A 13,429-nucleotide genomic window follows, 5' to 3' on the forward strand; every position below is an offset into this window, starting at 1 on the left:
AGCAGCAGCCACTTCAGCAGCACTCGCTGGGCCAGAGCGACACGAGCTCAGATGGAAGCTGCTGCTTGAGCTGGTGGGAGGAGGGCAAGGTCCATTGTATCGGCAAAGGACATTCATTTGCCTCATCCCCACACTGATGAATTGCTCCACTTGCCCGTGTCAGGCTCCAGCACAGCAGAGGATGAACAGCTAAAGCTGCACTAAGCCCACACACTCCATTGAGCGGCAGATGACTCACAGGAGGCTCTCGGTGCGGTGCGGGCGGAGGTGACAATGAACACAAGGGACAAAAGCTGAGTGAGCAGGGACTCTGCTCTCCCCCCTGACCCATTGTGAGGCAGAAGCCTGGACCCTCCTCACCCTCTGTCCTCCTGTTCAATGTTAGGACAGTCACAAGGGCCCTCGGACAGCCCAGCCCCACGGCACACGGCAGACAGGCTGTGGATGGCACCAAGCTTAAATACATTCCATCCCATTGCACACAATATCCCAGCAGCTCACCAGCTCAGACAGAGCAGTGCAGCCCCCCGTGTGTGTGGAATGGCTGTGGCTCCCATCCCTCCTTCTGCAGAAACCAGGCAGCCCTGCCCAGGGGACCTGGGGATGGAGCAGGGGGAGCAACATTACCCAAACCACCTCCTGATTCCACCCAAGGCTTCAAAAAATGTAATTTTTGCCTGCAATCTGTCTCAAATGCATTGTGCAGTCTGCCCACCCCACGCACACCCCACCTGCCTCTCCCCACAGCAGGGACTGCACGTGGCAGCAGCAGCAGCTTCACCCAGAGCCACTTTGGGTCAGTCTCAGTTCCGTGAACAAAAGCTGCTTCCCCAGCTCCTTTCCTGACAGAGCTGATGCCCTGTGCCCCTCTGGGGACCCAGAAATTGCTGGGAGGCAGCAAGGCAGGGAATTAAGAACTATTTCCTCTGCCAGAGATAAGATCTCTAAACAAGCTTCTCAGCCAAGAACTTTAATTTTTTTTTATTTTACAGGTTTTGCAACGGAATCTTATTCTCCAGAATTGCATCCGCCTCCAACCCCACTTAGAGCTGCCAAAGCCTGCACTTCCCCCGGGACCAGCCTGCAAGAGGCAGAGATGGATGGGATGACATGGGCATGATTTCACCCTTCTGTCCTGCTGCTGGAGCCAGGGGCTGTCAGGATTCCCAGAGGGACCCCCACCCTGCTCTGTCTCTGTGCTACAGCCCCTCCAGCCCCCCTGGATCAACCCCCAGACCACAGCCATGGGGTGCCACAGCCCCTGCCCCAGCCTCAGGGCCAGGGGAGAGCACCCTCAGGGCCCCTGCCCCAGCCTGAGGCCCCGGGGAGAGCATCCCTGTGAGCAGCAGACAACACCAAAGCCCAGCATCTCTCCAAGCTCTGACTCTGCTCCCTTTGCACAGATCCAGCCCCACAGTCAGTCCTGTTTAACCCAGGAAGGGCCAGTGTCTGTGCTCATGTGAAAGGTGCTCATGCCCCCCTGAAAAGCTTTTTGGGAATCAGTGAGGGCACTAAACTGGTTGTGCAGAGTTCACCTCCCCTTCTCCACAAACACAAGCAGGTCATTATATCTCTGTGAGCCTCAATCCCTCCTTGAGGCACAGACATGCCCCAGTCCTGGCCCTTCACACAGACAGATGTTCCTCAAACCACTGTGGCATTCAAGAAATAAAAGCCCCTGCCCTGCTCCTGCCCTGGCAGTTTGCAGTCCCCTTGCTTGTAGGCTGTTGTGGGATCAAACGCTCCAGGCTGATTTATCCACGGGACACGACAGCCCAGACAGATGGGAGGGAGCACAAGCCCAGCCGGATAATAAATCACAGCAGGGCAGCTCAGCCCGCCGTGCCGGCAGCGCGATCCCAGCGGGATCAATGCTCGGAGCTGTGTCCATGTCCCATTCCCTGGGGAGGGCAGGCATCCAGCTCCCCTGGCGTGCTGCACCCGAGCAGTGACACGGGGACAGAGCTGCAGGCTCAGCAAGCTTCCCACTCCCACATCCAAGGAAACGTGACCCCCTTGGGAAGTTCCCTGGAAAAAGGGGAATCACAGTCGCTGCTGGGATGAGGCTGCCAGCAAGGGATTCTCATGGGATCCGGGACAGGAAAACCTGCCTTGAACTCACGCTCAAGGACGTCTGTCTTGCAAAGCTCAGCACAGCACAAAGAGATCCGAACGGGCTTTTGATGAGCTTCCAGCAAGATAAAGGAGCTCCCCTGACCCCGCTCCATCTCCCTGGGCGGGATCATCAATAACCCAGCCCCGCCGCAGCCTGCGGCTCAGACGGGCTCTCCACTCTCATGTCCGCACGTGCTTAAATTAATGTCACCGCCGGAGAAAGGAGGGGGTGTCCACCCCAGGGGTCCCCTTGGGTGCCAAGGCTTGTCCGGGCTGTCCGTCCATCAGCAGGGGAGGAAAGCAGAGCCTATGAGGCAAATGCTCCCGAGGAAATCCGGGGTCTCAGCCCTGCGTGACGGCGGGGCTCAGACCACAGAAGGTTTTTGTCCCAAACCAGCCTCCAACCCCCCAAATTTATTGACAAACAGCCACTACAAACTCTGGCACGTCCAGGCTTTGGGGCTCCCTCCTCGGGTGCCATTAGTGGGTGTAATGAGCTGGAGATAATTGCTGCCTCGGGGACACAATTAACTCTTTCCTGCCCTGGTCCAGCTGGGGCTTTTGCATCCCACGGGAGCAATTCTCTCCTTCCTTCCCCCGGGTTCCTTAGAAAACTTCAATTCCTCTTCCTTCTCAAAGTGAGCCTCTGAATCAGAGTCTGACGAACACCACGAGTTCACTGATGTGTGGCTGTGATTTAGAGTTGGAATATATTTGGAATGTATAATTTATTTCAGGTACCAGTGAAACTGGGAGCGAGCAGTGAGTAAATCAGTCATACCCTTGTGATGATGGGGGCTGGAGCCTTTATGTTGCTCTGAAAATCCTGCTTCCACGCAGCCAGGTGAATATCATGAAGGATGGGTAAGATTTGGGGCTGCAGGGATAACTCAGGCACCCTGGAGGAGGGGGTGTTGGCAGATTTAACGACAGTGCTGCCATTGGGACACAACCTGTAGCAGAAAGGTCAGTGTTGCTCAGCCCTCTGTCCTGGAACAGGGATCACATTGCACCAGGTGCTGCCCAAAGAGCTGCTCCAAACCTGGCACCCACCTCCACCTGCCAGGTACCACCTGGAAACAACAGAAGAGGAACCAGGCACAAAGTCCACCCTCCTCCCTGCCTCTGTGGTTGTTACCTTTACAGCAAATCTCTTTCTCAGAAATGCAGATGTGAAATATGAAGACAGAAATTGCCAGTGACTTTTAATTTGGGTTCTGCCAATTTTTCTGTTCCAGCTATTGATTTTCCATAAAGACTAATCCTTGCTCTCAGCCTTCTCTGACAAGCACTATCTGGATGTTTTGCTTACCCTGAGTGTGGAAATATATGTTTTATTAAGTGTCAGAACTCACTAATGAGAGGAAGGAGGAAAATCAATTGTCTGCTTATATCTTGATCTCAGACAGGACTAACAAGTTCTTTATTTTGATGCTGTGGACAGAACAGGCAGAGTGACAAAAGGGTGACAGTGGCTGTCAGCTCTGTCACAGAGACAGCTCAGCTGATGAGGGGGGCAAAGGGTTACATGGTGTTGGAGCCTTCAAACACATTTGTATGTGTATTAATTCAAAGATATTCATAGAATGCTATAAAATCCTGTGGCTGAATTGATCCCTGTTGCAAAGGGATGGAAAACACTAAAATTTCAGCTTCAGACTCTAAGCAGGTTTATTCTCCCATCCCTAAAACCAAGAAAACAGCTTGGCCAGCAGCTCAGGGTAGGGGCAACCAAAGGGATTCCCTTTTTCCACGCTAAAGTTGGGATTCGGGTTAGTATTTATGGCAATAGAAGTACAAGCAAGCTCAGCGCCAGGCCTCTCAGTGCAATAAAGCCCATTTCAAACATGCACTGTGCTGTGCTCAGGTGGAATGAGAGGAGCAGTGAGGCCCCTTCCAGACCAAGCCACCCTGTGATTCTATGATTCCATGATTCCTGCTTGGGCATCTGGCACAGGGCCCAGCTGGAGCAGGAGTCAGGGCAAGCTGCACCTCCACAGGGCTCTTCTCACACCCTCAGACCACCAAGGCTGATTGGAAGGGACAGCTCCCTTTCCCAGCACACACCATCCAAACAACGGGATCAAGACCCGTGACACGAGCACGAACATTCGTTTCCCACAGAAACTTTGTATAATTATAAAATATTAATCTCTGCTGGCCCTCCTCTCCAAACAAAGATACCAACCTGCTTTCACTCATATTTGTTATCTCCCTTGTCTGTTAGAGGATCACACCTGACAGTTGTATAGTTAATCTCTTGGCAGCTGTGAAATGAAACCGTAAGCTCTGGCTGCCTTGAGAAGATGCATTGATTTCTTAAAATGACACATCGCCTCCTCCCTTGCTGTTCGAGCAGGAGCCCAGGGCTGGCGTTATGAATCTTGCCTGTCATTCAATTACAAAAGCTTAGCAGAGATGCTCCAGCTGAGCACACCAGACAGCATTAAGGCTGAGCCCTGACCCAAAGATTTAATAACAGGGAGTACGAAGGCACCTGCAGCCCCAGAGGCTTGACCAGTTTGCTGATGAGTTCACCAGTTGTGGTATGGAGCTTGCCACCTTGAACCAGACCAGCCACTCTCTTCTCCACAGCAACACAGCTGACTGGGCAGCCAGGTGTCCCGTAGGAAAGCAGAGCAGGAAAATCCCTTCCTTCCCAGAAGGAAGTTCGCTGCACTTAATGGAGCATTTTATATCCTATTTCAACACAGCTCTTTTATGAGGATTATGTGTTTAACAAAACTCTTGACAGTGTGGAACAGCCTCAGTCTCACTGTGGACAGTGAAGTGCTGGTGTCTGGCCTCTGTCAGAAGGAAATGCAAGATTCTCCCCCAAAAGGACTTTGCAGGATTCTCCCCATTTGCAGCAATGTCATAAAGCCCAGAGGGCTTTATCTGAGATTTAGATGGGATATTAGGAAGAAATTCTTCCCTGTGAGGCTGGCACAGACTGCCCAGAGAAGCTGTGGCTGCTCCATCCCTGGAAGCGTCCAAGGCCAGGTTGGACAGGGCTTGGAGCAATGTCACTATAGGACATGAAATAACACAAGCCACACACTGCTGCTTTCAAGGTGAAGAAAAGGGAAGTTTATTTTCTGACTCCAACATTTATAGTTCTCCAAAAGTGACAGTGGATTGGAGGGTGACAGTGCCACCTCTCCAATGACACTGGACAGACCAACAGTCCATCAAATTTCTCCTCCTCCATAAAAGAATGCAAACTATAAGTTATTTACAGAAAGTGTGTGAGAAAGTTTGCTACAAGAATTTAAACACCAGAAGGCTTAAAAAAATCTTAAAAAATCAGGGCGACAGAGCAACCTGGGTTAGTGGAAGGTGTGGAAGGGGGGTGGAAGGGGGGTGACCTTCCAGCCCCAGCCCTCCTGTGAGCCTGTGATTTCACGGTTCCATCCCGCAGCGTTCCACCTTCCCGGGTTCCACCACCATCGGTGCCATTGTGATGCAGCGGCGGGCACCGAGCGCCGCGGTGCTGGCCCGTGTCACCGCCGTGTCACCGCTCCGCAGACGCCGCGGGCACATCCGGCCGCACGGGCAGAGCAGAGCCGCTCTCCCCACGACGCCCGGTGTCACCGAGCCTGAGGCCTCCGAAGGTCCGGGGGACGGGCAGGGCGGGAAGCGGCTGGGGAGGAGATTAGTGGGATTCACTGCCATCGCTACCCACGGCTGGGGCGTGGAATGGGATGAGCTTTATGGTCTTTCCAAGCCGAACGGTTCCGGGGGTGACGGAGGGGAGGGTTACGAACGATTCCCGGGGTGCCCCGGCCGGGCCGCAGCTCCCCAGGCCGAGGGGTCGCCGTGGCAACGGCCGCGACCTGCGGGGCCGGGCCGGGCCGGGCCAGGCCGCGGGGGCATCCGGCGGGGCCGCGCCGGGACCGGAGCGTCTGGACAGAGATACCGGGGGTGAATAGCAGCCGGATACAGATCCCGGGGGAGAACAGCACCTGGACACTGCTCCCGGGGGTGAATAGCAACTGGACACTGCTCCCGGGGGTGAACAGCACCTGGACACTGCGCCCGGGGTCTGAACGGCACCTGGACACTGCTCCCGGGGGTGAATAGCAACTGGACACTGCTCCCGGGGGTGAACAGCACCTGGACACTGCTCCCGGGGGTGAATAGCAACTGGACGCAGATCGCGGGGGTGAACAGCGCCTGGACACTGCTCCCAGGGGTGAACAACACCTGAACACTGCTCCTGGGGGTGAATATCGACTGGACACTGCGCCCGGGGTCTGAACGGCACCTGGACACTGCTCCCGGAGGTGAATATCAACCGGACACTGCTGCCGGGACTGAACGGCACCTGGACACTGCTCCTGGGGTCTGAACGGCACCTGGACACTGCTCCCGGGGGTGAATGGCACCTGGACACTGCTCAAGGGATGTGACAAGGTGGGCCAGGGCCCGAGGGAGCAGCCCCTGGTGCCCCTGAGACCTCTCCAAAGCCTGCCTTGGGTGAACACAGAGCCCCCTCCCTGGGTGATGCAGCTCCTCGTGGCTGCAAACAGAACAGCAGGGAATGCAGCCAGCCCTCCCTGGCAGGAGGGAAAAATAGGGATGTAAAAACATGGGGAAAAGCAGGGGAAAATAAGCACAATGACAGCTCGGTCTGTGGGCAAACACATTGCTCAGCAGAGCCAAATCCCTCCAAGAGTGGGGAATGTCACCTGGCACATGTGCTGGTCCTGCTGCTTCATACACGATGCCGGGAGCTGGCACTGCTTTAGTTTAGGTCGGGATTTTTTGTGGAAAGAAAAAAGTGAAAAGGAAATACAGCTTGTTTTTCTTCAGTTGACAGCTCTCTTGGATGATAAAGTTGCATATGAATGACTTACTATAAACTGTGGTGCAGCTCAGGGCCAGACAGCTGAAAGGTTTACAAATGCTTGGAATTCCTATGAGGAAGTGTTATTAGCTCTGTTATGAATTTAGGGAAAATGAGGCCAAGAAAAATTGCTTTGTTAAGTAGATTTCCCCATCTAGCTTCTACAGGGCATTTAAGAATTAAGATATCCCAATTAGATCTTGGTTTCAGAATGCTATATTTATTTTGTTTTCAAATCAAGTGTATTCAGCTTGTGAAAGCCACCTAAATATCCATCTGGGTTTTCATTACAGTATCACTGACAACAGGGACACAGGCATTTATTTAGCTAATTGCTGTTTGTGGTACATAAGCTGTGTGAGCCACAGGCACTTTGGTTAAAGAACAACACAGAAACACCTTCCACCTTGGCACAGATGGCATCATCAGGCAGGGCATATCTTTGCCAGTAAATGAGATATAAAATCATCCCAGAATGGTTTGAGTTGGAAAGGACCTTGAAGCTCATTTCATTCCAATGCCCTGACATGGCAGGGACACCTTCCAGTAGAACAGGTTACTCCCAGCCCCATCCAACCTGGCCTTGAACACTTCCAGGGATGGGGCAGCCACAGCTTCTCTGGGCAGTCTGTGCCAGAGCTTCACCACCCTTCTTCCCAATATCCAATCTAATCTTGCCCTCTGTCAGTTTGAGGCCATTCCCCCTTGTCCTGTCACTCCAGACCCCTGTAAACAGCTAAGATTAAGCCAGCAGAAGTGGTGCTGCAAGAACCACTGCCTAAACACCCCCACAGCAAACTGTTACCTGTTTAGAGGTGCTTTACATGTGTGTCATCCTCTTGCTGTGCATTGCAGAAAATCCAAGTAGACCTCATGGTCTGAGATGATTCAAACTAAACCCAAAGACAGGGAAAGCAGCACATCACAGAAAACACTGTCAGGTTGTGACTGTCAATCCGCTGGTGAAGGTAGAAGCACAAGGAAAATGCTGTCATTCCTCTTGGAAGCTGTCGTGAGGTGGCACTCGGTGGATTGTGTTGTTCTGCCTGCTCCATTCCAGCTCGTGTGGGGGCAGAGGGTTAATTTGAATCACCAATGTGATTATGTAGAACTGGCTGAGAAGATGGGCCTCAAACCTCAACAGCCTGGCAGATTACAAAGAGAGAAAAATAGGCATCTCCAGAGAGGCAGAAGAATGGAAAGAAATTGCTTACAGGAGTACAAAGGCAGCTAATTAGAATGAAACAAGATAATAAGATAGGGAGAAATTTTGGCAGAGTGTATCAGAGAATAGTTCCTGTCAGTGAATCTATTAAGTAGAGGTAGAACCTCTCAAGGGCGGGTAGAGGGAGACCAGTTGGAACACATATAACTAGAGGATACAAAACATTAGACACCAGACAAGTATAAAGGAAAATTCCTCTGAAACTACATCTAGTCTGACAGTTCTTTATAAGCTAAGCTTTAATTAAGAGAGAAGAGTCACAGCCATGATTGTACTCCCTCCCATCTGCTTTTCCTTTGGTTCTTAATGTTTTTATTGTTGCTTTCCTACACAGCACCCAAGCTTTGGAAACATGGCTAAGGTTTTGCATGAATCTGAAACCACTCCGGACAGTACCCCACCCAGAGAAGAACAGGATGACAATGCCAGCATGAAGCAGTACCTGAGAAACAAAAACCTTGTTCTGGATTTCCTGCGCTCTGACCTGAACCCCCACCACCTCCAGTACCACTGGAACAAAGTTCATCTTCTGAAGAAGTGTTACTTTTACTTGAAGTTTGAGCCCAGACACGTGTGCGTGAGAGACCAGAACAATATGATGATTTTTGCCGATATCTTGCAAATAGCAAACCCCTGCCAACTCCAGAAGATCAAGAAGGTGGGAAGAAAACAGACTGAAATCCAGCTGGCACTTTTAACAGAGCTGTTGGAACAGCTGGAACGAGGCCGGGAGGAGCTGAGCCGTTACGTACAGATCTGTGACGTAGAAGATTTCCTCTCCCAGTGGGACTTGAATATAAAGAGAGTGCTCAAGCTCTCCATGTTTTTCAATAAGCTCATTTCCTTGGAAGAGCCAAGGAAGCTCCACGTCAAGCACAGTTTGGTGTCACAGATACATCTCGGGGGTGCTCTACACCCTCCCATCACTTTTTCTCTCTACACGAAGAAGCCGCCGATTTTTGATCGGATAGAGTCGTTCGCGTGCCAGACCTGGGCCCAGCTCAAGTGGTTCACTGAGAGTCAAGAGTCCCACCTGGAGCGATGGCAGCTGGAGATCAAGCTGGTGACAGATGACAGTCAGACAGAACCAGGATACGGTCGGACCCAGGAAGTCATCTCCAACCCGTGCGTAATCAACCACCTGCTGCCTGGCAGGTTGTACGAGTTCAAAGTGAGGAGATCCGACACGCACACGCTCGTCTACTCGCAGTGGCACGACTGCATTATATTGAAGACAAAAACTCACCCTGCTGAAGACACCAAGGAAGCCCCCAACCGCAGCCTGATGAGGCGGCTCACGAGACCGACTCCCTCAGTTTAATGGTTTAATGAAAAAGATGAATAAGAGTAATTAAAAAGAAATTGTTTAAACAGTTTGTTTTAAATCAAACTCGTTCTGTTTTCAACAGCAATTGTACAGGTGCCTTCCCAAAATCTCTCCAGGTTTGCAGTAATCCATTCAAAATTTCTCACAAAAAATAACATTTTTAGGCAGCATTTGGGACTCAGCAGTTTTGTCCCACTGCCAGAGGCAATGGTGGGAGCAGCCAGAACCAGAAAATCTTACAGGACACCTCTGAAGCAGAGCACAAGAGACAGAAGCATCTCTACCATCCAGTGCTTTCCATCCACTGAAGGATGATCAGTGTCAGCTTCTTCCAATGATGTTTTGGGTTTGTATTGTCCTTCTTCCAAAATACCAAAACTGAATTCTTAAGCTCTTCAAATCACCCACCCAGAGGTATGTCCATCACTGCTTTCTCTCACCTTCTACACCCTGTGCCATATAGGTACCTAAGCATGGTACCTCTATAGTGCATGAAAAGATCACTTTAATAAAGAAAAAGTCACCAACCAAAACCCAACAATAAATCCCCAAGCCTCCCAACAAACAGGAAAGGGTAATGCATCAATATATAAAAAATTATTCTCTGCCAAAAACCTGCAGTTAATGTTGATTTTCTTTTTTACCATTTGGTTCGGTCCAAACAAAGCTGCCCCACACAGATTCTAGTCAAACCACTACATAAACAGACCTTTTATTAATAAAATTTATTATTTAAATAAATTCAAATAATTTTTACAATTATGGCTTAAATATCAAAAAAGGAATGTTGAGATTCATTCTTATGAACAGTCAAAGCAGATAAAAATATTGGTATCCAAAAGGTCATTTGAGGTTTGCTGCGAGTCACAGACATACAAAAGATAAAAACCTGCCCCATTTCAAGTTCCTTAATTCAGACTTCATGACACTTGACATTTCATTTCTATTTTTAAAAACCCCACCGATTTATTGCAGTAAATTGATTGTCCTACACAGATCTGTCCATATCCTCAAAAACAGTCCAGCCTGCCTGATGCTGGGCTGCCTGCACAGGTTCCCCTTGTTCAATTTGTGCTCAAGCTCTAGCTAGTGCTGAGGAAATTAAGTTAATGCTGTTGGATGAACTGACATTTGTGTCCTGCAGCCATGTGCTTTTGTCTTTGAGTGTGGAGAACACAGAGCCTGTGACTGGACAGATGCCCTGGGCACCACGCTGCCAGGGTCTTCCTATTGGGATTACCAAAAGTTTGGTATTTTAAGAATATTGCTTGAACATAAAATTCTTCCAAAAGTAAATTCAAAACTCTGCATGGAAATGAAAGCAGGCTAATTTGAACTTTTTTTCCTCTATTGATTTCTATGATTCACTCCATGAGCATAAGGACAAGAACATGATACTCAGCTACAGTCTATAAAAAGTTTAATTGCACTTTCTGCTATCCCTGACTATTCATGACCAGGTCTCCAGGAACCTGCTGACAGCACCAGCAGCCCGAAGGCCCAGCCTGGCTGTACCTGCTGCTTGGGTGCATTTCCTAATCACCAGTTATAAAATACATCCTCAGAGGAAAAAAAAATAACATGTATATTGTCTTGCAACACAGACCAAGCAAAACATTTCCTTCTACCTCCATGGAGTAGAAATAAACACTTTTTTCCCACTAAGGACAAAGGGAGTTGCTTTATGAGGACTCTCTCTTGGCCAAACCCCCCAAGAGCACTGACTAAGCCACAAATCTGGGGTGAGACTCCTTGTTTGGGTTACATGTATGAAATAACCAGCACAAAACCCAGGGGAGAAACTCTTCACTTAAAGGAGATAATGAAAATGAGACCCACTGGTTCTAAAGGAACCAAGGTGGCTTTGTTAAATGAAGCTGGTACCATGCTAAAGTAGTTATCCCAACAATTCCAGCATTTTTTGCAATTCTCCATAGCATCTTTGGAACCAGATGATTTTATTACAGTAGTCCACAGAATGATCCACAGACAATCTTATTTTGGAATTGCAATAATATTTGCTAATCAGGCTGGTGCAGAATCTTTTAAGATCCCACACAGGATGACTTCAAAGAGGAACAATTAATTTTACACCTTAGCAACTTTTACCAAGCATCTTTAGAACAGCAGGAGATACTTCCTATGGGTTTTTATCCTTCATGGAATTGCCAGCCATATGCCCACTATTATGCTTCAGCAGGACAAGAGCAAGCCTGGGTGGTCTTTGGCATACAGCTCAAACCCCCCAAGGGCAGACTGCAGGAAGGTAGTTTAAACTAGGAGGAGAACAACAAAACCTCTCCATAGGTTCTGGAGGCAAGTCTTACACAGAGTCATGAGAAGAAACACAGAGTTAAACAGAGACTTTTACAGACACAGTGCTTTCCTATTGCCATTCCTCCACATGGGAAAGAGCCACGCTGGATTTCAGTTGCAAACAGCACAAAATTCCTCCTGCCATAGCGCTGTGACATCACAGGGATCCACACCACAAGGGAAACTTGTGTGATTGCATCTCAGCTCCATCCCACATGAACACCCAAGGACAGCCAAGCATGTGGTTTGGGGAGAGCTGAGGCAGGCACTTCATACATTCAGAATTGAAATGAGATAAAAGACACCCTCCCTCAAAACTGTCATGCTTCCAAAAGCAGCTCCATGATTTTCAGAGGCACCATTCACCACAATACATCTCTACCAGCCACATGTCACTGGGTGAAAGCAGCCTCTCTGGTGAACCACAGCTTCCAGCTCACAGCAGTTTGGCTACAGAAAATATAAAAATACATTATACACATACACTCCTTCACTGCTCTTAAAAACTCAGGCCATAAGGCTGTGAAACAAATTCACAGAGTTAAAAGTTAATAAATTAAAAGCAGCTTTAAAAAAAGTGGGGTAGGAAAGGGAGGGGGGATTAACAGGAGATTTCAAATAAAATTCTGAACAGTTTAAAATGTGCTGACAAATCCCAAGGTTTCCTGGTAGGAGAGGTCCCCGCTTTTTGTTGCCTTTATGCTGGTGAGGACAACCTCCTTCCTACAAAGAACACGTAAATCTATTTACAAAATCACCTTGGCCTTGCCACTGTGATATTTACACGCTCAGACAACATCATTTTGGCTAGACAAAGAGTGGTGCATGCATCTCTCGTTGCTTTCCTCCTTCACTTAAAAAAAAAAAAAAAAAAGTAAAAAGTGAAAAGTCTTAAAAATCTCCTGTCCTTGGATTTAAAATGAGAGGCAGTACTCAGAAGCTTTGGTCCTCCATGGCAAACAGCATCTTGCTGTGCTGCTCCACTGCTTGCAGTCGTTCCCCCTCTGATGAACAGACTGAGCATTTGATCCCCAAAGTGCAACCCTGACAGCTGGAGTAATTATTTGGTCCCCCCAAACTGCAGCTGCAGTAGGATGAGGGTTCTGCTGAGCAGCTTGGTTACAAAAATAGTATCATCATCAGTAAAGTCACATGCCCATCATCCACTTCCAATGCCTTTTTGGTTTGCTAGAATTGAAAGTTCCTGCCCAGGATTGCACTGATTAAAAACACCTCAAGATGCTGAAGGAGACGCCGAAGCTGAGTTGTCACGGGAAGCTCCCAGATCCCCCGCTGCATTTGGCTCCATGGGTCATTGAATAATGGAAAGATTTGGTCCTTCCCAAGGCACACATGATGCAGCTCAGGCAGAGAGAGCCCTTCCTCACCGGGAGAGGGCTGGGGTCCTCCTGACACGGATCTCCTGGGCTGTGGTGCAGCTGTTGTGGTGGTAGTAATGCTGGACCAGTCTCTTCCACAGAGGGTTGCACTCCAGGAGGTACCGGTTCCCTGTGGGCAGCAGGATGGGGACAGCAGGTGAGTGGCTAGAAGAGGCTTGGCTGATGCTGTTTTTGTCTATAACCTCTAGCTAAGGGGG

The 13,429-nt window shown here is 49.4% G+C and overlaps 2 protein-coding genes across 3 annotated transcripts in view; one reads left to right on the forward strand and one right to left on the reverse strand.

The window, feature by feature from the left end:
• Positions 1-8,541: 8,541 nt before the first annotated feature.
• On the forward strand, positions 8,542-9,553 carry FNDC11 (fibronectin type III domain containing 11). Its single transcript, XM_063172106.1, has one exon. The coding sequence runs from the start codon at positions 8,542-8,544 to the stop codon at positions 9,508-9,510; it is 969 nt and encodes a 322-aa protein (XP_063028176.1). The 3' UTR covers positions 9,511-9,553.
• A 2,274-nt stretch (positions 9,554-11,827) lies between these two features.
• Positions 11,828-13,429, reverse strand: part of HELZ2 (helicase with zinc finger 2) — a 28,438-nt gene continuing 26,836 nt past the window's right edge. For both annotated transcript variants that reach the window (XM_063172416.1, XM_063172415.1), the window contains exon 20: positions 11,828-13,341. In XM_063172416.1, the coding sequence (XP_063028486.1) occupies positions 13,217-13,341 (125 nt within the window). In that variant the 3' untranslated portion in view covers positions 11,828-13,216. The remainder of the gene's footprint in view (positions 13,342-13,429) is intronic.

Source organism: Melospiza melodia, chromosome 19 (genome assembly GCF_035770615.1).
Source record: "Melospiza melodia melodia isolate bMelMel2 chromosome 19, bMelMel2.pri, whole genome shotgun sequence".
Lineage (NCBI taxonomy): Eukaryota > Metazoa > Chordata > Aves > Passeriformes > Passerellidae > Melospiza > Melospiza melodia.